General features: G+C 32.5%; 1 protein-coding gene across 1 annotated transcript; it reads right to left on the bottom strand.

Annotated features, from left to right (window-relative positions):
• Positions 1-408: 408 nt before the first annotated feature.
• On the bottom strand, positions 409-23,592 carry LOC127725951 (baculoviral IAP repeat-containing protein 8-like). Its single transcript, XM_052233256.1, has 10 exons — positions 23,093-23,592; positions 22,283-22,449; positions 18,665-18,788; positions 12,758-12,921; positions 12,305-12,359; positions 10,036-10,134; positions 9,639-9,722; positions 7,148-7,186; positions 4,729-4,935; positions 409-3,868 (listed from the first exon to the last, which is right to left on the bottom strand). The coding sequence occupies exons 1-9, from the start codon at positions 23,391-23,393 to the stop codon at positions 4,739-4,741; spliced, it is 1,230 nt and encodes a 409-aa protein (XP_052089216.1). The 5' UTR covers positions 23,394-23,592; the 3' UTR covers positions 409-3,868; positions 4,729-4,738.
• Between the last annotated feature and the right edge of the window lie 1,141 nt (positions 23,593-24,733).

The following is a 24,733-nucleotide window of genomic DNA, read 5'->3' as shown; positions in this document are numbered from 1 at the left end:
GATCTGCTCCAACAGATTTATGAGGAAAAACGACTTATTGACACTAAATAAGTTTTACGGTCAACCTCACAAATTGGTTTTCTGGTACGATGTGTCTGTGTCTCAACTCACCAACAACTTGTTTTTTGCGGTCTTAGATCATTAGGTACTAGTCGTCTCATCTGTGATCACCGATTATGATTAGATCCGCATGGCGGGTTTTGCATGAATAGCAGAAGATGCTTATTCTGTCGATGCACATGGTCTCGCTCCTTTTGGAGTTCATGTGATTCCCTCAGTTTTTGTTTTTCCACAATGATTTGTATCTTTTTTATGGATTTATCTGATTTGAACATCTGAACATTTCAACTCCTGTATGCAAATTAACCTGGTTAAAACCATGAAGTATTATAAATTAAGATAGGAAAATTAAAATTTTCTTTTTGTTTATTATAACACACTCGTGAGTAGCACAACATTTATAAAACTATAGGTATGCTAAGAGTAAAAGAAAATTAATAACGTAATTTTAAATCTATATAAATAAGCTTTTATTGTATATTTTCACATAAAAAAATACTCAAATTAAAAAAATACATTTATCAAAGATTTAAATTTTTTTTTAAATGTGACAAAATGAAAGAAAATATATTACAAAACGAATTCTCATTCAATAACTGTTCAAACCCTCTCTTGTATTTATAAACAAATTATATATCAAAACAGTTCATTTTACTAATCTTTATCAACTTATGAGTAATAACTCAAATATATGAGCACCTGTTCTTATACTTTCCAAGCTATCTTTGCAAAAATTAACATCAAATGCGCGAACACAGACCGGGACCATATGACCCTAGATTATCATAATTGCATGTAATAGAAGCGAGAGTTTGAACGTTCAATGGAGGCAATTCTACTGACAATAAAATTATAATAATGATAACAGAAATCACGCAACTGGTGACATTTGCAGATTACACATATCAAAGAAAACAGGAATGAATATAATATATCAATCTAACCCTCTAAATGGCACATATGCATAGTACATGTAATCAAATTTAGAACACAAAAAAAGAACATGTATTTGATATCACGAATAGGCCATCAAATTATAAGCCAAAACGATTCATTCCTTCCCATGATCGACTCTCCAAAAACGACCTGAAATCTTTAACCAATAAAAACGCATCACGAATCTATGATTTTGATTGGTGCACCCTGGTAAAAAAAAAGCCAGTTATCAGATAGATTTATTATGTCGAAATAGGAAAGTCCCGATAATTCCGAATAGTTATTGTGGATTTTTCATTGGCTAGGCCTTCATGCGTTAGTTAAGCCATCGTAGAGCAGCTTGTATAACGACTGATTTCTTTAGGTTTTCAAATTATTTGATCCAAGTTTTTATACAGTGGTGAAAAACCTCAGCAGTTAACGGTTGAGGAAACCTATAGATTTAGCTTACATTGTAAAATGAATTGTGTATGAAATCAAACGGTACATATCCGAAATGAGAGACAGGAATCACACAGTATGCACAATTGACAAATTTATCATACAATTATACTTTAAATCTAACTATTGTATAGTGCAAAGTAACATTAGATACATAATGTGTAGATGATAACCCATTTAAAGCATGTTGATATGTGAAAAGCTAAACATTAATAATGACTAAAACGTTGATCATTTGTTACAAAGGAATTAGAATAATACAATGTAAGATACAGAGTTATTTTCAGAAACTTATGTTTCTACATACAACTTATTTGTAGACGCCTCTTTAAACCACATATACGTAATTTATCACTGTCGATTTGTATTCAATGAATTTTTAACTCTTAATATTGGTTCCATTTGAACGATGCCTTGTTTTTCCAGTAAGAATAAAAACAACAGTAGTTAACCATTGTTCAAATATCATCAATATATACGCTTCTCGCTTCTGTTGTCTCCAATGTCTGTAAACTCGATGAAACATCAAATAGTGCAATCAGCGGCCAACTGTCACACGATCCCTAATGCCAGGCACTTATATCTCAAACACTCTAGTCATCAAGATGTATGACGTTGGCCGCTGACTTTCAGTATTACGATTTTCCATCCTATCCCGCTCTTCGCTTAAAGTGCTTGGTTTCCTGCTTGATAATTATCAGAAGCACTTTAACCCGAAGTCTACGGGATATATATTTTGTATGAATTACCTGTATTGAGGTCAATTTTTAAAACGGAAAACTTGCTGGAACAAAATACTTTTCTAGCTATTTGGGTTCATCCTGTCCACAATTGGCGCTTAACAATTCAAGAGTAAATCACAACAGATCAATATAACGAACCACGCAGTTCGATGGATAACTAGCACGTGCACGTGTATCATAGTAAGAGGTGATTGGTTTTTTCTTTCTTTCTAATCTTATTAATTTTTAAAAGATGGACTATGTTCAAATATACAAGGATAGAGAGAGTGCAAATTTTATACTTCATGATTAAAGTAATCAATTTACTGTTAGTGGTGAGTATTTAAGTAAAATAATAGACATATGCAATCGTATGTGCAGTTAGTAGTATATACATTATGTATAATTACATAAATTAAGGTAAGGTTGATAGTTAAAATGTATTAAACTAATTAATCAATCCGGGTTAAGAGCCAAATAATAAGTCATTAAAAAAGAAAATAAGAAATTATACATTGGCTATAAAAAGTAAGTATCTTGTGAATGAATATAAAAATTAGAAGAGTATAATTAGCTAAAAGTTAGAAAATTAACTATGTTTGTAAAATGATAGTTTTGTATGCTTCCCATTTGAAATATTTCCGTACATTCCTTAAGAATAAATTTCACTATCTTTTGTTTTGTCGTGTTTTTCTTTTGGTACTGTAGAATGTTCCTTTCTTTCTAAAGTGAAATTTCCCTGTTTATAAGACCGTTTTTACAGTTTCCACAACTGTTCTATTTCAGTTGAACAATGTGTGTCTTGTAGGCATACAATATCATTTTTTTTTACACCATACAAATATAGCATTTCTCTTTTTTAATCTCGCATTCCGTTCACATTTAGAGATACTATATACAAAAAGACATAAAGCATAATCAAAGGGCTACAAACTAAATTACAATGTTATAGTTTAGGTCTACATAATTAAAACAATACAGTTAATATATGTTATGACATATACGATAAACACGAAAGTTTCTATTTTCACATTCGATTTTTTTGTTTATAAATATACATTTAGATTGACTTTCAATCAATGTTTTTCTATTGATCCTGGTGTTGCGCTGGAGCTTTTGATACGCGTTTTGCTTCGTGGAGTTTGATACACTATTTCGCTCGAGTACTGCATATATCCTAGAAGAGTATCACTCATTTGCTGTGCACCATCTGTGTTGATATGCGCACCCGTTTGATCGTTGTTATCGTACAGTGTTTTATTTTGATAACCGATATGTACAAATTCACTCCATAAGTTTATGTAATCAAGAAAGGGAGTTTTGTTACACATTTTGCGCATGAAATTGTTTACGATTAATGTCGCTGTGTTTAGCGTTTGAATATTTAGAGATTTGCCAATTCTGGGTCGAAATAACACAATGCAATGTAAGCATTTGGAAATGTTGTTTTAACTTGATTAATAGCACTTATAATGTTAACAATTTTTAAAACCACAATGACAATACCATTAATGATCCAAATTTAAAAGCAAACTGCAGGCGGTATTGACTATTGAAGAACGTTACAAAAATGATTTACAATATAAGAAAAGAAATATGTGCCTGTTTCTTGCATTTGATATCATAAGGGGTAACTCTTTTTATTTTTATATATTATTAAATGATTTATCTTTGTATGAGCCGTTGTTTTTGTCACATTTTGTTACAATCTGCAAAACAAAATTAAAATTTATTAATATTTATTAATGTCTTAAAATTTTGACTTTAATTCGTCACCTCTAGTTATATATATATATAATATATAAAACGATGATCCACTTAAACAATTGAAACCATAAGAACACTGTCTTAATATGTTTTACATTACTGTACTTAATTCATAGTGAACGCACTGTATAACCATTGTCTCTACGAGGTTATTTTTTCATATATACTCAATGTATGGCAACAAATCAATCGAGCAGATAAACCATCTCTCTGCCACTACATAACTTATACTTTTACCAATCAGAATGGGACAAGGGACCCAGATCATTGGCGTATTTTACCAGTAGCTACACTGCGGGTGTCAACAGTGGCAGCTAGGATTACTGTGTTTTTTTTTAATTTTTTTTTTGTATTAGTCAATCTAAAGTGTTCTGTAGTGTTCTTTGTTTTGTGGACTTATTTATGTTTTTCGTCTTTTTCTTATTAGCTCTCTTCCACTTATGGTGTTTGATGAACATCTTTTGAATATTTACCACATATCACTATATTTTATGGATGTCTCGTGATTATTTAGACAACAGTCACGTGATGTTCGATGTCCAAATAATAGGCACGACTAAAGGTGCTCCTGGTGATGTAGCAACGATACAACCGAATATTGGACACAAAATATAAGCTAATTTGATTAAAGTGTAATTCACTATAGTCTTAATATTAAAATGAATTTGTATAGAATTAAATTTTTTCTTTCGTATATTTATCATTTTTGGTATGAAAATGAGGAAACCCTTCCGAATGTAAAACATTGTAATCCGATTATTGCTTTTAATAAGAGACGAAAACTACGAAAGGGGATTATTACCTTCGTACTTTCACGATAAAAAAGTTTTTAATCTTTTCTTTATCCTTGTATCACAAATTGGACAGAAGTCCATAAGGTCAGCACACTCCTCACAGGTCTGTCGATGTCCACAGTTAACAAACAGCATACAAATATCATTTGTTCTACATCGAATACATTTCATCTTGTCTTTCAGTTTTCTATTCAATTCTTTTATTTTCTTAGGATCTAAATTAAAATAAAGTTAATACCAACATGTGTATTATGATATAAAATGCAGATGTTGAAATCTGTTAGATAAAGTATATACTTTTCGTGTTTCAAGAAAACGACTGTGTTGATATATATAGGACATCTGTCTGAAGGCCGTGTCGTATTTCTGATACATCATTTGGTTAACATTAACATTTTTTTGTTACATATTAAAATTTGGTTTATCTTTACCGATTTATTGACGATCTTATGGATATCTCACATTTATTTGTTGATATGGTAAAAAAATCGTAAGGGCTCCGCGGAACCCAGTGTCTCGTCTACTTTTCCTGCTAGTCACAGGCTCAACAAAAATGCGGAAAAAAATTATTAAAAATTTTCCTATAGATACTATCTTTTGATTTTAAGAAGCTTCTGTCCAAGTTTGGTAAAAATCCAGAATGGTTTATGAATCTAATAAATGTTTCAAAAACTGTAACTACAGACTGTATGTAATGTTAACTGGTTCATTTATAAGTTGTATAAAGAAAAACAGGAAATATATTTTTACAAAATTTCCTTTTAAATACTAGCTTTTGATCATAAACAAGCTTCTGTCCAAGTTTGGTACAAATCCAGGATAGTTTAAGAAAGTTATTAAAATTTCAAAACTTTAACCACAGAGTGAATATTTGTGGACGCCGCCGACGACGACGACGACGCCGACGACGGATTGTAGGATCGCTATATCTTGCTTTTGCGACAAAAGTCGCAGGCTCGACAAAAATCAGGCCATTAGTTTTCTCGTTTGAGTTGTTTTACATTTGTCATTTCCAAGCCTTTTATAGCTTACTATGATGTATTGGTTTTGCTCATTGTTGAATGCCTTACGGTAACATATAGTTGTTAACTTCTATGCCAATTGGTCTCTGGTGGAAAGTTGTCTCATTTACAATTATATCGCATCTTCTTATTTTTATATTAAAGTCGTGTACTCATTTTTTTGTTAAGGAATCAGGTACAAGTTAAAAAGTGAAACGTCGAGAAAAGCGTTGGCAATTCATTTTTTTGCGGGAAAGATAGCTACATCTACATTCAAATAAATCAAAATTTTACATCCGATGATGCTCTTATTATCATCTGTATTGTCCCCATAAAAAAAATTATATCCTAAAGATGATGATCAGAATAGTAAAATTTGAAAGAAATTTGACAGATCTACCAGGTTCATTAGAAGATGTGGTTTGATTGCCAATGAGACAACTCTCCACAAGAGACCGAAAGATACAGAAATTAACAACTATAGGTCACCGTACGGCCTTCAACAATGGGTAAAACCCATACCGCATAGTTAGTATTACTTTATACTTCCTGACTCATTGACTTTGAAACTGCTTTAAAGGGTAAAGTACAACGTATTGCAGATCGAATACTAATTCCCGTCGACCATTATGATTCGGTGTTATGTCATTATCTGTTTGGTTGTCTTTTATTTTGAATGATTCTTCATCTCATGACGTTTGAATGCAACAAAAGAAATCAACGCATTTCCCCCTAATCCGTCATCATATCAGATTGATATTTAAAATCAGACCTTAAAATTGAAGGATTTGAGAAAACACGGTATGGATTGTGTCTACAGGAGACAACGTACATATACTTAAAGAATATTAAATCCAAAACTTCAATTTCAAAATATATTCAAAAAGTTACCGAATAATACATTAAATTTTCTATCCATGGTGAATCATCATTGTTGTTCGGTAACGAATTGAATTGTTTTCGATATTTGATTCTTGATTTAGCAATCCTTTTTATTACATTGACCTTAAATGAAAAGTAGTTAATATTAAGTAAAAAATCAAAGAAACTATTATATCTTACCCATGCATTCTAACTTCGTTTTTATACCATTATTAGAGTGCGGATACGAAAACAATTGCAATTTTCCAAGTTATAAAGGGACATAACTCTAGAACGGTAAGGGGCATAACTCTTGAACAGTAAGTGACTCACTGTCCGAATTCGAACTTGTCTGCAAGTTTTAGTTCCTGGCATTGTGAATGAGTTTCATAAAATTTATATAATTAGATAAAGAAAACTTAAGTTAGAGTGAGGAAACGAAAATGAGACGGACGGAAGGACGGGGCATAAAAGGATGACGACTGATTTAAACTTCAACTGTCAGAAGGTTTGCGTGTTTCGTAATTTGAACAGCTATACTTCAGTTGTTATGATATGAGCTTACCTTGTTCCTCTGGTTTTTCTGTTTCAACAAAGTTCTTTGCTGTCATAGATAAATCAAATATATCAATGTTACATCTCAATAAACTGGATACATTCATTTAGAAGTTCCGATTATACAAGTGATTTGTATCGGTGTTCGAACGTTGAATTGTCATTATTGACAAACATATCTTATTTTAACTTTTAAGATCATATAAAAACGGGATATCAAAAGTATAATACAAAAAGCAGACACCAAATAACACCAAACAGTTCATACTGATGAAAGACAATATGTTACCCTAAATATTCATTGCCGTTTGTTTTTATTATTTTATACTTTTTTATTTATTTTGGTGCTGTTGTATACTGTTCAGACGAATACAGTTATCTATATAAAGGATGAATGAAAAATATTGTCGATAGCAATTTTGTGTCTCCTCCAATATGAGAAAAGTGCGCATTTTGAGAATATAGTTTACTTTAAACCACAAAATATAAAATGCTCCGTAGGCCGCAGCTTGATACGACCGCAGAGGTCAAATCCTGAACAGTTGGGGCAAGTATGGACACAACATTCAAGCTTCAAGCTTGATACAGCTCTGGATTTGGATTCTGATATAATATTTGACACAGCATAGGTTTCTGACACAAAATGAATGTGGTCTAAAATCTTGAAAATTTTTGAAATTGGACGTTTACCTATTATGGTCCAATATCCAAAATCTAAATACGTGGTTAGATTCAGCATATTAAAGAACCCCAAGAATAAAATTTTTGAGGAAATCAAACAACAAATTTTAATTTTGGACCCTTTGGACCTCAATGTGCACCAATTTGATAGCGGGTCCCAAAATCCAGAAACTAAATACACGGTTAGGTTCAGCATATCAAAGAACCCCATATATTAAATTTTTGTTGAAATCAAACATTTATTTTAATTTTGGAACCCGATCTGGACCAACTTCTGGGCCCAAAATCAAAAATCTAAAAGCATGTTTAGATTCAGAATATTAAAGAACACCAATAATTCAATTATTGTTAAAATCAAACTAAGTTTAATTTTAGACCCTATGGACCAATTTGAAAACCGGGCTAAAAATCAAAAATCCAAATAAACGGTTAGATTCAACATATCAAATAAAGAACCCCAATAATTCAATTTTTGATGAAATCAAACAAAGTTTAATTTTGGACCCAAAATCCAAAATCTTATTTCACGGTTAAATTCCCCAATAATTCAATTTTTGATGAAATCAAACAAAGTTTAATTTTTGGCCAAAAATCCAAAATCTTATTTCACGGTTAGATTCGGCATATCAAAGAACCCTAAGAATTCAAGACTTTGAATAAACCCCATTAAAATTGGTCAAAAATAAGCAATGTATACAGAGTATAAGAAAAGAATTGTTTTTTGTCCCTTTTTTCCTTACGGGTGGGGGCCATAACCCTCAAAATTATTCCCAATCTTCCTTTTTTGGTATTAAACCTTGTACAATTTCATAGAGATCCATATACTTATACGGGTGTTATTGGCCGGAAACCAGAGAATTCTTTTTTTTTAACCCTTTTTGGCTCCTAATTCCTAAATAGTTTGGGCAATAACCCCCAAAATCAATCCCAACCTTTCTTTTGAGGTATGGAACCTTGTTGTACAATTTGATAGAGATCCATACAAAACAAAATGCTTGCTTTTGTCCTCTTTTGGCCCCTTATTCCTAAACAATGAGGACAATAACCCCCAAAATAAATCCCAGCCTTCCGTGTGTGGTATGGAACCTTGTGGTACAATTTCCATACATGTATACTCAAGTAGTTGTCTGAAAACCAAATGTCTTCGGACGACGACGACGGTGACAACAATGTATGACGTCCATTATCACTGAACTAGTATACATATTTGTTTAGGAGCCAGCTGAAGGACGCCTCCGGGTTGGGGAGTTTCTCGCTGCATTGAAGACCCATTGGTGGCCTTCGGCTGTTGTCTGCTCTATGGTCGGGTTGTTGTCTCTTTGACACATTCACCATTTCCATTCTCAATTTTACGTATCATTATACGACCGCAACAATTTTGCGGTCGTATAAAAACAAATATCAATCAACAGTCAGTAAACATGTTACCATTTCTCTAGTGAACTAATACCCGAAACCTTATCAATAAATGATAGTCCCAATTATAAGGAGTATATAGAATTTATATCACAAAAGTATGCATATTTTCGAAACGTATGTATATTCGTTTATGATTTACAGAAAATAAAGTATAATTAAGTGAAAAGAACTAATTCGATAGTAATACTATGTAATTTCGGTATTTAAACACAATGGTAAGATTATCTTTTGTTGAGATTGGGAAGAAGGGATTTGACAAACACAACCTTGTAAAGTTTTTTTGTGTTAAGAAATGTTATAATTTCATGGTGTCGTGTTTTTGTATTTTGTATTTGTAAACATTTGACTTTAGGAATGTTTATATATGAAAACAAATTTTGACGTTTTGTTAGTTAACATACCTGCAAATGGACTGTTGATTTGTTGCTGATCATTCCTGTTAAATATCAATTCTGTTAGGGCTTCAGTGGTAAAGTTGCTGTGACCTTTAACATATAAAATAAACTACTGAAAAATATTTCATTTTTATATACTTACATCATTCATGTTTTGTTAGATATCAGTGTTCTTTTGTTTATTGGGAACACCGTGCAATATTGTTCAAATGAACTTTATTTGATGATGCTATTTAATGTTTTTGATACGGTCATCTTAAAGAGATAGTATAGTTTTATGGTTAAATTATCCTTTTAGTAGAGACAGAACTATGTCTGTTATATGTGTTCATGTACTTCAATTACATTTCATAACAGTCAAGTTAAAAACTGTACAAAATATATTCATATTGTCTAAAACAACCTTTTCTTTTTCTGAATTCTGTTACGGCATATCTGATATTTTCCTCATCTATTTCTAGTGTCTTCAATTGTTTTACAACCGGAGAGTCTCTGATATCGTCTACAAAATGTTGAATCACACATTTATTATATTCATTACACATATTTAAGTACATGTATTTCGCGGTAAAAAATATTATTTCTTAGCATAGTCAGCATTATTCATAATAAGTTAGTTAACCCCAACAACATTTGATCACATTTGTTAGATTTCTTGTTCATCCTGTCTCTGTTATGTGTAAAAATAGGATTATTATCCACCATTCATCCATCATTCGTAAATATAAATCAACATTCAGACATCTTATACGTTCGGGTATTTCACATCCAATATTTTATGGTAATATTCTTCACAAAGCACAAAAATGTCGGCATTCACCTCAAAAGCTAACCAAACCTTTAAACAGACTTATTCGGAAAGTCATTAAGGATTGCATATTTTGGTATTAATATTGATTCACTCATAGGGTCTTTGCATCGGAAATAAACACATTTATTCTAAAACCAGTTATTGGCATGATACGGGTTATGTTCTTCTTTATGTATCATTGTCATTTTGCTTAGTTCCTTTTGTTACCTATTCTGACATCGGACTCGGACTTCTTTTGAACTGAGTTTTACTGTGCGTATTGCTATGTGTTTCTTTATTCTACATTGGCTAGAGGTATAGGGGGAGGGTTGAGATCTCACAAAACATGTTTAACCCCGCCGCCTTTTTGCGCCTGTCCCAAGTCAGGAGCCTCTGGCCTTTGTTAGTCTTGTATGTTTTTTTTAATTTCAGTTCATTTATATGTTTTGGAGTTTAGTGTGATGTCCATTTTCACTGAACTAGTACACAATTTTATTTAGGGGCCAGCTGAGGACCACCTCCGGGTGCGGGATTTTCTCGCTGCGTTGAAGACCCATTGGTGGCCTTCGGCTGTTGTCTGCTCTTTGGTCGGGTTGTTGTCTCTTTGACATATTCCCCATTTCCATTCTCAATTTTATTATTACCGTCAGGCAAATAATGTCGATGAAATCGGTCCAAGGAGCCATCAGAAACATGCAGTATGCTTTTATCATTCTGTTTGTGCGATTTGGAGATGAAAACCAACAAAAAAGTGTTTATTACATGTTATATGAAAATATTTTAAATTCCATTGACCATGACTGACGGAGCTAGTTATATGAGATAATTCAATGTTAAAACAACACCATACAAAATCTCATCGACTTATCGTCAAAACGTAAAACAAAAATACCGGGATCAAGCAGCTGAAACTGTGTAAAAATACATAACTGACAAACAACACAACTGACTAAAAAATTCAAACAAACATACAAATTAATCTAACAAAGACGCCAACAAAAAGCTTATTGTAGTAAATAGTAAATTTCACGTTGGTTGTTCCTTTTACATGACCTATCCACAGATTTGTATTTCTTAACTTTAGCAAGTGTTGCCCTGAATTCACTTCCCTAACCAAGTTTTTGTTAGGGTTCGTGTAGCACTTTTTTTTTATTTTTCTAACTAAAGTTATGTTACTTTTGTTTGCTTTTTCGTCGTTTTCATTTCATGCCAAACGTATTCATCTAATTTGATTAGCGATTTCCTTTTAACTAACCTCAACACTAATTTATACATGTTACATGTAATGATTCATTACTTTCAAAGTTAATGGAACATGAATAAGGACGGAAGTAATCGCTATGGAAATGAGATGTGCAAATGCTGATTAAAATGATAACTTAATTAGAATTAATAAACCCCTAAATTGACAAAATCACAAGATTTACATTTCAACATACAAAACTTTAAAATTCCATCGACCATCACTTCATATAATATCACAAGGAATGAGATTTGTCAATGTTAATACAATTGTATACCAAACCTCATTGACTTATCGTAAGTTGATCCTTTAAAAACAACATACTTTTGTTTTTTTTAACTTTAATACAATGTAATTGCCACGCACTGCCAACCATTCGAATCTCAGGTCATCCCCCGGTTCTTGTTGGGGTTCCTGTAGCTCAATCTAATAATGTTCTTTTAATGTTGTTTGTATTTATGTCGTTTTTATTTCATGCCATGCTCCTCTCTTTTTTATTGAACATATGACAGATGATTGTCACTTTTGGTACCTTCTATCTCTTATAATTTACAACTTTCGACACCGGAAACAGCAAACCAGAGTCAGTATCGCTATGGTGACATATTCCATACAATCAAATTTGCTTTATATATATACCTGGTAATCCAGACGAAGAACTGGTAGAGGTTGAGTTTTCAAGTCTTTGCTTTTCCTTTAAATATTGTTGAAAAAATTAGACAGTTTCTTAACATCATATGCATACTGACAGATATTAGGTTGTCAATTTTACGAAAATAACTTCACATTAACATAACTGCATCTTATACATGCGTAGGTGATAAGATTCTCACATTCCTCTTATAGCCGCAATATATGTGACGGAAGAATGTTTCTACAAATGAGTGACCGATACTAATATTTACCTTACATCATTAACTGTGACTTCTGATTAAAGGTTGATGTTGGATCCAGAGACAGAAAGCATTGAAAATTAGAAAATAAAGGATAAGAATGCATTGTGTATTCCTAACATGATTATGTGATTTGTATCATGAATGCTACCCTATATTCCATACATTAAATAAATGACTTGTGTAAATAACGACATACCTCAGATTTACGTTTGATGTACTCTATAAACTCTCGACCTTTCATTTTGATGACAAATTTACAGAATGGAAACCATCGCGCATGCTCCTCCCATGGGACGTCTCCTGGTTCCCAATTACGTAGTCCCCCGTCACAATAATGACAGCGTACAGTGTCTTCTTCACCTGCATTAAATAGAGTGAAAATCATAAAACATTGAAAAATTGTATTAAGTCGTGTATACTTTACAATATAACATTACAATAAGCATAATAGTTTCCACGGGACTTGCATTGTATTTTAAATACGACCATTGTCATATCGTTTTAGTAAAATAGTAAAGAAAAATGAATATATCTAACTGATTAACTTTTTTTTATAACCATCTGTCCTTTGTTTCAACAATTGATTCTCCATTGTTTGTTTCTGTTCTTCTAATGTATGCAGCGAAATTTATATACACCATAATGGAGACAAGAAGACAAGTATTAACAAATCCTGCAATGGCACTTTAAGAAATATTGATACTGTCCAGTGACGCAGTTATCCTTTTTTATGAGTACTTTCATTATATGAATTCCAGTAAAAAAAGTTGTGTGTGGATTTACATTTTCTTGTTTTATATTAATTCTTCTTCTTCTTCTTCTTCTTCTTCTTCTTCTTCTTCTTCTTCCAAATACAGCACACATTCAACATGATGAATATTCTGGTAAGTTGCGTATGATTAAAACAGGTTAAAAACAGGATGAAAACAAATTGTTCTGTTGATTTAGTTGTGGTTTTGGTCACTTGAGACTTGAATATCTCAAGAGACTTTGCTGTGGCGATATCTGGTGGCAGTTTGTTCCAATCCTTGACGGTGTTTATGAAGAAAGACCATTTCCTACAGTCTTTGGTGGCTGGCTGTGATAGGTAAGTATGTTGTCCTGTCCGGTTTGAGCTTCTTGTTGGTTTTTGTAGATATTTATTCTTGTCTATGGCTACAAGGTCGTTTGTTATTTTGTAACACATGATGAGTCGAGCTTCTTTTCGTCTTGTTTGTAAGCTTTTCGATCCTAGTTCAGTTATCATGGTGCTGACACTTGATCTATTTCTATGTCTGCTGGTTACATATCGTGCAGCTCGTCTTTGTACCTTACAATTTTATATATGTGGTTTTGCTGGTATGGGTCCCATATAGTCGTGGCGTATTCCATTTGCGGTCTTACTAATATTTTATAGGCATGCTCTTTGATGGATTTTGAGCTAATGTGGAGGTTTCGATGTAAGAAACCAAGGCTTCGGCTGGCTTTTCCTGTGATGTTGTTAATATGTTCTCCCCAATCTAGATCATTTGCAATGGTGCAGCCTAGGTATTTAGTTGATGTTTCATGCACCAGAGTATGGCCGTGGAGTTTATGGTCCCACTTGATTGTCTGCAGGTTTGTTGTTCATGCTTTTTTGGTGCAGTAAAATATGTACCGTGCTTGTAGTCTGTGTTTGCCTTTATATATAACAGCTGGGTTTTTTGCTTGTGTGAAAGCTGTCGACGTTTGCACATTGGCCTCTGGTGGATAGTTGTCTTATTGGAAATCATGTGACATCTTACTTTGATAAAGAAACGACAGAGAAAAAAAGTTGTGTCTTCTTTATCTAGATCATACTCCTCACTTATTCAATTATACATCCATGACTTTTCTTTTTTGCTTGAGTGTTTATAATGAATGTAAATACAGATAAGGACATCGGAATAGACGACAATGGACAGCGCACAACGACAACCACATGACAGGTGCAATTATTCTGTTTCGGTTAAGGTAACTTTCAATTGTTAAGTCAACCATACCATCTGCAAGAATCTTTGGCATACAATATACCATAGAAAGACAAAACCATAAATACAAAAAAAGTGATACGTAAGTTCTCAAAACTAAAGATTGACCAAGAATCTCACAAATACCTGGGTAAACTTAGATGCTTCGGAAAGGTTCCTGCTATAACAAGCATTCTGTGAGTATTGCATGGCAATACATAGTCCCCTACCGGTTACAAATTCATTGAAATGGAACGAAATTCTAACTTGATCTATAACTTGTCATGGTGTAAACTACATAAAAATATCAAGTCAAAATCTTCAAACATGACGAAAAAAATGTTGAAAACTGATTATTTAAGTGAATTTTCTATGCCCAAAGACCATAACTCTGCACAAAATTATCAGACTGGAACAAAATTCCAACTTGATCTGTAACTTGTCATGATAAAACTATATACTAATTATCAAATCAATATCTTCAAGAATGACAAACAAACCTACCACTAAATTCTTCAAACAATTTACCAAAGAAAAGGGAAAAAATCCAAAATGTCATTTTGTCTTTTAAAAGTCTTTTAAAAAATGAGTTATTTCCTTTTGAACAGAAATCTACTAATTAATAAGAATTTCATCAACAATTGAATTCTAAGGAAAGGGCTTTAACGGAACAAAGATAAAAGCTAAAATCGTGAAAATTGAACTTGACCTGTAACTTGTCATGATAAATCAATAAACCAAATATCAAATCAATATATTCAAGCACAAGAAAAAAAGTCTGGAAAACTGATTTGCCGGACTGACAGACAGACGGACGGACGGACGGACGGACGGACGGACGGACGGACGGACGGAGTGCAAACCTAAAGTCCTCTTCGACTTCGTCGGTAGGGGACTAATAAAGAACTCGATTTTAGTGCTTGCGTGTTGAAAGTAGAAAAATTGGAGGTATTTATTTTTAAAAAGGATATTAAAATTACAAAAGAGAGCTGCTAGATTAATACTAGAAACAGACCCTTTCGCTCCTTCCGAGCCCTTATTCAATCACTTAAACTGGATGACAGTTGAACAGAGAATAAAATATCACAAGTCATAAGTGCTATAAAATGACGCACCATCATATCTTACTAACAAGTTTCATTATGTTTCAGACAGAAATCCATACCCCTTGAGAAATGCTATTCAAGGAAACCTCATACTCCCTTAACCAAGAACAGAATTGTTCAAAAAATATTTTATGTATTCTGGACCATTCTTGTGGAATAATTTGCCAATACCGTTAAGAAATATTACAAATGTTAATTCTTTCAAAGACAAAATAATAGATCATTTATTGAAATCAACCTAGCTGTATAAAAAATATTGAAAACTAATTATGTCATCACGTTTATTTTTTCATAACATTTTATCAAGTTGTATTGAACATTTTTATCATACTTGTCTTTTTATACTAATGTATGCAATGTATATGTTTGCATTTTGTTTGATTTTTTATGATGAGGGCCTCAGGGAAGATTAGTTATATAGCTAAATGTGTAACCCTCTTAAAATAAAGTATTGTTGTTGTTGTTGTTGTTGTTGTTATTTAATTAGGCCCATGCAATTCTTAAAATAGTAAAATTATCCAATTCTAAATATCAAAATTGCATGGGCCAAATAATGTTTCTTATTATACTTCCAACTTTTCTACTTTCTGCACATTAATTATATAAGATATCTTATAAACTATATGAGATATCGTATAAAGTACATAAGAAATCTTGTGTACAAAATATTTTTATAATATCTTATATTCTTTATAAGATATCTTATACACTATATGAAATATCATATATAATATACAAGATATCTTATATAATATATAAGCTAGCTCATAAAAACTAGATAATATAAGATATCTTATATATCATATGAGATATCTTATATACTATATGAGATATCTTATATATCATATGAGATATCTTGATGTTAGAATAAATAGTAAATTACGGCTTGCCATAAAGTTGACATATTTGAGAGAGTATCGTTTATGATTGAGAAAGGATAAGCGGTATACATACATGTACACTGTTGATAAATTATAAAAAAAAACTTCCTCAGGCAAAGCTGACCTAAGATGAAGTTGACCAGATCTTCATGTCTATTTAGGTCATAAATCTCCTGACATTTTAATGTATTAATTATTCCTGGCATTCAAGTGCTTAAGTATGAGCGTTCTTGATGCAAGTAAATCCAGAATATCGCTTTGGACGCAAATAAATTGCATTTCATTTATTAGCCCTGTGTCGTCACCTCTGCAGGTGGATGTTATTCCCCGAATGCATCATCAACTCAGTAGTTAGTGCTTACGTATTGATATATAATTCATAACATTCTTTTCTCATTCTCAGATAAAAATTGAGAAATTATTAAAAGAAAATTAAGGTTCGAACTTCCTCAGGAAAATGTTAAACCTAAGTTATGTTTGGCTATTCTCTTTAGGTCCATTTTAGTCATTAAAGCTCCTGAAATTTCTATGTATATAATATCAATGGCTTTCAAATGTTTGGATTTGAGCGTTACTGGGGAGAGCGCAAAGGACGCACGAAAAATAAATAAATAAGATCGCATAGGACACAAGAAAGGAGTAGACCCGGTAAGATCCATTTTTGACCCCAAAATATAGCGTTTTTACAAACGTGTTTAAAATATAAGCTTTACCGATTTACTGAAAAGTAGAATACTATTGTTACATAAATATGGACAATAAAATGGACATGCACCAGGTTCTAGCATCAGTATATCAATTCATGCAAAATTACTGAAATATTCACAATTTTAGCAATAATCGTGCTAATTTTTAGACGGTGTTTTGTCGCAAGTAGCCGCACTTCTGTCTAGTCTTAATATTTAGATATATGTTGCATTGGATGATAATACATAACATATATAAAGCTTGAGACTGAACACGGATGCGGCCACTTACATTTTAGAAGATAATACATCTGAAGAGTAATGTTTTATGGCATATATTTAATAGATTTTTCATATCTAAGCTTGAATTTGAGGTTTTTGATGACCAAATCAGTGCAAATCTTTTCACGTAAAATTATTGAATCGACTAACTTTTTGTACCAGACATGTTTTTTTTTCATTTCGACATAGTTTTGGGACAAAATAGATATAAGTCAAGGCTTTACCCAAGAAATGTTTTACGTACATTAACATATATACGTAAAATTTATCTTGTAACAAAAAAGCTTTTTTTGGGGGGTTAAAGTCTTGGCTCATATCTAAATATCAACGCAAAAATCTCTAATTTAAAACTATGTTGAAAAGTTTTTGCAGCTTTGCACTAAATGCAAGAAGTTTCAAGCTCTGATGAAAACGTCTTACACAAAATTCAATAATATTTATGCTCATATCGACACACTTAAGTCTTATATGCATCTAAAGAATGTATTTGGTTGATTTTTAAGCTTTTTTATGTTCGAATTCAAGGGCTAAAAAGGGGTCTTTGCGTTACCCCTCCTTTGACGCAAATCCGACATGAACGTTTTGGTCTTCTTAAATGTTTTTAAATGGTTTCTTCATAAAATTGTGCTTTACACGTTAATCTGTTGGCGTCATGAATTAACTGATTCTGAAGCAGTATCAGTTTCTTCTATTTCTAGTATATACTTTAGCCATATGTTCAGTTTTTAATTTTGACAAAAATACCTCTTTTATCGTTTTAATTGCTTGTGGAGTTGAGGATGTAAGAATAGTGGAAGATTCTAAACCTGCAAGCTAAAGGTATCTGGTTTGTTTCCGTTTTATTTTCGGTTTTTTTACTCGATTGTTAGGAATATTTGGGTTTGCTTTGCTTTTTCTGTGTTATACAATGACCTATTCGATACTGCAAATCAATATACTACTTTATGGTTCAGGCTTTCAAAGTTGCCTGTTTGGTATCATTTTGGTTTCGTGTGAATTGAATGCATACATAGCGGAAGGTTCTAGTTGTAGTTAATAAGTTGACGTCCATATAGTTTTCCTGTAACGTAAACTGTTACAAGTAGGGTTTACAAGGAGACATGGGCACAAACGATGAAAATGTTTAAATTGTAAGATTGGATATAAAGTTTTGTTTAGCATAAAATCAATGAAGAACATGCCTGTATAGAAGAATCCTGCATCCGCTAAAATCTCTGGTGTCTGTTCTATGTCTATTCTCCAACCATCAAATGTTGCTTTACGTGATTCTTTGTCGTCAAATGCAGCGTGTTTAGGATTATAAATCTGTGTTAGAAATAAAAATGTTTATTTAATGGGCACAGTATAGCTTAATATTAACTATGTTTTTTGCTACTAGCTGTTCTGACCTATCACAAAAAGAAAAAAAATATTTAAAAATTCAATAAAGATCCATACTGTGGATTCATTTATTTTCGTGGTTACCAATTTTCGTGGATTGAGAAAAACTTACATTTTCATGGATATTTAATTTTGTGGATTTGCCAAAGTCTACATACAACCTTATAAAAAAATGTGTAGTTCAGTTAACATTTAAATTCGTGGTTTACTTGTACCAACGAAATCCACGAAATTGGTACCCAACAAATAATAACGAATCCACAGTATATAAGATCATCTTACTCAAAAGCATTACAGAAAAGCTAGGAAAACAAAGATACGACTCTATAGGCATTATCTTGTAAATTAGCTTGACTGTTTTAAAGACAATGATCCAAAAGCTCATTTGAAACTTCTGCATAATTACATTTTAAGTGATGGTGGAGATTCGTGGGAACTTTCACCACACAATGTACATGTACCAGCAGAAGAATAGTTTAGGGAATTAAATACTGCTAAACACATGATTTAGATAAATTATTTTAAGATAATTTATTTTGCACTATCAGGGAATCCTTTGACCCGAGTTTATTTATTCTTTTATATTTGATTTTAAATATTAATTACACGACATTTCTGTGACCCAGCATTGATATCAAATATTTAACTAAATTGCCTTTTTTTAGCTGACAATCTTTTACTACTCTTTGATTCAAGACATAATGCATTAAATAAGTTAGAAATCTATTGTAGAAATTTGGGTTTTAAAGTATATCTAAGAAAACGAAAATATAGCGTTTATTATATATGGTCGTATTAAAGATGCACAGCCAAATTCGTGTGGTATAAACATGTTTAAAAGCTTTCTTTGAATATACTAATTACTCGACTAAATATGTTTGCTAATTTTAAATAACATTACATGTATGTTTCATTATAATACGTTATTTTGATTGGATAACTGCAGTCTCGCGTCATTCTGAAATTAACCTTCATTTCAAAATTTTAAATGAATTGCAACATTCATGATGACACGAGCTTCCACAATAAAGTGCACAGGTAAATAAAATAAAAACTTGATATAAATCGTGTTTTCATTATCCTAGCAAAAAATGTAATTATAAGTATTGAATGCTTCTTTTAGTAATTTTATAGGGTTGTAAAAGCGTTGACCGTGCGCACATTTTTAGAATGTACTTCGGTCAACGCTTTTACACCCCAATAAAACAAACAGAAGCATTCAATTCTTAAACCAAATATTTCCACACCATAGCACATTTTCCATCACACAGTAAAACCCGAATTATCATATGGTTCATAAATGTGGTATTGCGGTTGTACACAGAAGATGACCTGAACTATTTCTTTACACTGTGTGAATATTCAAAAATTGAGAAAGTACATCTCAAATTCTGTAGGTTTGCAGAAGAAATAAGTAAGCACGCTAAAAATTTTGCAATATATGATGAACTAGGTCGCTTTCCCCTAAATGTTAAAAATTTTATTAAACATGATCAAATATTGAAAAAATAGTTCACATTTCAAATACTATTTTAGTTAGTTATGAGTATTTACGAGTCCTTACGAGTCCTTACGATTTTACATTTTTATAACTTTTTCCAAATCGTAAACAATACATAAGAAAACGTAAAGTAAACGTATCTATTCATAAAATACTCATAACTACCCATTACGTGCTCGTAATAACTCGTAACAATCCGTAAAGCCATCGAAACACGACCAGAATAAAATCGTAACCAAAACGTCACCTCTCGAAATAATCCGCAAACTTATCGTAAACAAACCGTAACAAATCGTTAAAAAAAATTGCAACGAGTCATTTTCGGATTCTTGCGAGCAGTTTACGGATTGTTACGTATTGTTGAGAGCGGTTTGCGATACTCACGGATTGTTACGAGTTATTTATGAAAAAATCAATCAGTGAACATGCGTAAGAAGATTTTTGACATGTTAAATAATTTGCCTCTCCTTTCACGGATCCTTAAGAGTGTCTGCGAGTTGTGACGAATTATTTACGGATACCAGCGAGTTATTTGATGATTGCGGCTGTCTAAGAATTGCCGTAAGGACTCGTAAGAATAATGCGCGTATGTGAAGGAAGAATTAATGATATTTAACTAAGCTGTATTTAGAAAAATCTTTCGGAATTTCGGGCCCTCAGTGCTCTTCAACTTCGTACTTTGTTTGGCCTTATTAACTTTTTTGATTCGAGTGTCACTTGTGAGTCTATTGTAGACGAAACGCGCCTCTGGCGAACTAAATTTTAACCCTGGTACACATATCTATGATGAGTTTATTAACAACCACTAAGTCGATGCCTCTCCTGGTGAAGGTTTCTCCCCGATGATATCACCAGCCCAGTAGTCAGCATTTCTGTGTTGACATGAATTATCGTTGAAATGGTGATGATTTAAAATTAACTGGTAACAAAACTTTGAATTTTTCGAAAAACTAAGGATTTTTCTACCCCAGAAATAGAATACCTTTAAGTAAGCTGTATTTGGCAAAAATTTTCGGAATATTGGGTCCTCAATGCTCTTCTACTTCGTACTTTATTTGGTCTTTTTAACGTTTTGATTCGAGCGTCACTGACGAGTCTTTTAAAGACGAAACGCGCGTCTGGCGTACTAAATTTTAGTCCTGGTATCTATGATGAGTTTATTCACTGTCAGTTGTAATTTACGCTATGTTTTATATATGTATGTGCATGTTTAATGTTATACAAGTGGTAAGACAAATAAAATATTAAATTAATTGTGTTTGAAAAGTATAATGTTTTCATCATACCGCTCATTCTTGGCGATGTGATTGGCGAATACAATAATTATTTGTTTGTTTGCTATTTTTTTTAATTCTTCACATCTTTGTCATTTGTTCTTTATGGATGGTTGACAACAATACCAAATCTTTTTATTTTGGAAGTGTAAGCGGCTTCTACTTCACTAGTTGAACTCGTTTTGCATATGTCATGTAATTTCGTGTGATTAGTGATGTCACAATGAAGAAAATGGACTGAATTGCTGATACGTTAATCATTCCAACGCTACATAACTTCATAAAAAGCAGAATCACTCTTTCCGGTAAATGTTGATATGAGAGACAATCACTGGAATATCGTTTCAATTTGGCAAATAAACTGTATATGCTGGTGAAGCTGGCATTTGTTTTTGTAGAAATGGGAAGTTCAACATGGGCGATAATCTTTCTTTTTTGTTAAAATGTAACGATATTTCTCTTGAAAAATTAAATATTCGAAAATTCTAAATGTTTCCAAAAATGCCAAAATGGAGGTAAATAGTAAAACAATATTTTGATATGCGTGTAAAAAGAACCCAGATATCACCACGATATCACCACGATATATCTTGATTGTACTTCTATCCTACCCCTTAATTAGGATGAATATTTCATATACTAGCCTTTTTCCAATCTTGCTGAATATTTTCGATAAATTGTTCTCCTTTTTCAGATAACAAAAACCAACACTTTGGATTATGTCTGGCATGTTCTGTCCATGGATTGTCCTTTGGGTCCCATTCAGCCAAACCGAGATCGCAACAAAAACATCGTACTATGTCATTTTCCCCTAAACAAGAAGTTACACGTTTAAATGTAATATATGGATGTAATTTAAAAGTATTCAATGTAACATAAAAAAAAATTAGTAACATTCAAAAACATTACTGAGATAATTCAACAAAAAGGTAAAGTGTATTCATTCGAGGCCAACAGCGCAAAATTCCCGACCGGTAGTGCAATCAACATTGTTTACAAAAACATTACATGTATAGAAAATACAGGAATAGTTTTAATTGCAAGGAAAGGTAGTTAGGCTTCAAATTATATCATATTATTTTCGAATATACCGTAAATGCTTCATCGAGACATGTAGAAAACACTACCTTGCTTGCAAAAAATTGATTAATACGGTTTTATTTTACTAATCATAAGCTTTAACTTTTGAAATATGAAGTTTTGTCAGCCCCTGTACATAGACGGCAATAGCCATATAATCACATATTAGTTAAACATTTCTGGTTTTTTTTGTTAATGCTCTCTTACTGCATACTTTATTTGGGTTTCTTCCTGTTTTGAATTGTGCACCACTGTTGAGTCAAGCATGCTTATAGATCATAGGGAAGCCATATAATCAGCTATGACATCAAAACGAATTATCCGAACGATATTGTCATACATTATTTTACAGACGTTATTGACTGTATTGTTACCTGTGTAGAAATATCCGGCTTCCGACAGCTTTATTGGTGTTTGCTTGTGTGTAAACCTCCATGTAGCAAAGGATCTATATCTGGCATCTTGTGATTGATATTGAGGGTATTTAAATTCTTGTTGATACGATTGAAGTCCATCTTGTGTTATCTGACTGTTCATTGCATCCATTGCTGTAAATGCATCGTTCAGACCTGTCGTTATTTTTTCTTTAATGTCCCCATTATGGTGATCCGTAGTAGATGGTTGGGTGTCTTCTGTATTTTTGTCAATAGTCAATCCAATGAATCCATCGGACATTATATCAAAAGGCTTACACGGAGATTGATTTGTTTGCCTTTCTTGAACAAAGGAATGCTTGTTTTGCTCACTGCAATCTAAATGTCCACTGGTTATTGTTTGCCTAGTCTTTGTTTTTTTGTCTCCAGATGATAAATTGGTAAGAGTTTCGTCTAATACATGGTTTTTATTATTTGATAAAACTATGTTACTGTTAACTTTGCTGTTACTTGCTGTTGTTGCTGTTCTGTAGTAATCTTTTGATTGTTGTGTTAACTTCAGATTATATCCGTTATCGATTACAAATTGACAGTCTTTTGCAAGTCTGGCATGGGCAAATTCTGCTTTTTCATTTTCAGCCCATGTTAAAACATCTGTTTTTAGGTTGCATTTATGACAGTGAATTTCTGTTCCGTTTCCTCTGTAGTAAAATCCAGCAGCAGCAAGATGTAAAGGATACACTCTAGGAAAATGCCAACCGTTGTTCACAAATGTATGCACCCGACTTTCCGTCGTTACAATGTCAGCACGTGGACTTGGAGGTCTAGTATCTGCGGCTTTACTTTCAAATGATCGATAGTCTATTTGTCTTGTATTCTTTGCCTCGCGAGGATGTAACGTTAAGGGTAAGCTCTTTTGTAAAGGATACAATCTAGGGAAATGCCAACCGTTGTTCACAAATGTATGCACCCGACTTACCGTCGTTACAATGTCAGCACGTGGACTTGGAGGTCTAGTATCTGCGGCTTTACATTCAAAAAATCGATAGTCTATTTGTCTTGTATTCTTTGCCTCGCGAGGATGTAACGTTAAGGGTAAGCTCTTTTGTAAAGGATACAATCTAGGGAAATGCCAACCGTTGTTCACAAATGTATGCACCCGACTTTCCGTCGTTACAATGTCAGCACGTGGACTTGGAGGTCTAGTATCTGCGGCTTTACTTTCAAAAAATCGATAGTCTATTTGTCTTGTATTCTTTGCCTCGCGAGGATGTAACGTTAAGGGTAAGCTCTTTTGTAAAGGTGTATGGATATCTTGGCGTCTGCTATAATATGCTTCACTTGTTAAATCATCTGTTAACTTCATTGTAGATGTTCTCGACCTCTTTTTTAATGAATTTGCCAGGTCAAACATCCTTCTTTTATTATTATTTGGAAATGAGACTAAAAATATATACACCAAAAATCTAAATTTATATATAAATAAATATTCATATTTGAAATAAGAGTAGTATATATATTGGTATTTGTGTGTTTGTTTGACATTACCGTACTACACAAAATTAAAGTGAACAGAAGTTCAATCCATTGAGATGTTTATAACATTTTGAAGTACTTAAATAAAAAATCTATGGATTTTAA

Source organism: Mytilus californianus, unplaced genomic scaffold (assembly GCF_021869535.1).
Source record: "Mytilus californianus isolate M0D057914Y unplaced genomic scaffold, xbMytCali1.0.p SCAF_15, whole genome shotgun sequence".
Classification (NCBI taxonomy): domain Eukaryota; kingdom Metazoa; phylum Mollusca; class Bivalvia; order Mytilida; family Mytilidae; genus Mytilus; species Mytilus californianus.
The sequence above is the reverse complement of the archived record's forward strand: the minus strand, read 5'-3'. Positions and strand labels throughout refer to the sequence as shown.

Excerpts from the sequence above, each read along its gene's own strand:
- LOC127725951 (XM_052233256.1), bottom strand. The coding sequence starts at position 23,393 with ATGTCCGATGGATTCATTGGATTGACTATTGACAAAAATACAGAAGAC. Across the intron at positions 12,360-12,757 it reads ACATCAAACGTAAATCTGAG|GAAAAGCAAAGACTTGAAAA; the intron begins GTATGTCGTTAT and ends CAATATTTAAAG. Across the intron at positions 7,187-9,638 it reads AATCAACAGTCCATTTGCAG|CAAAGAACTTTGTTGAAACA; the intron begins GTATGTTAACTA and ends TATCTATGACAG.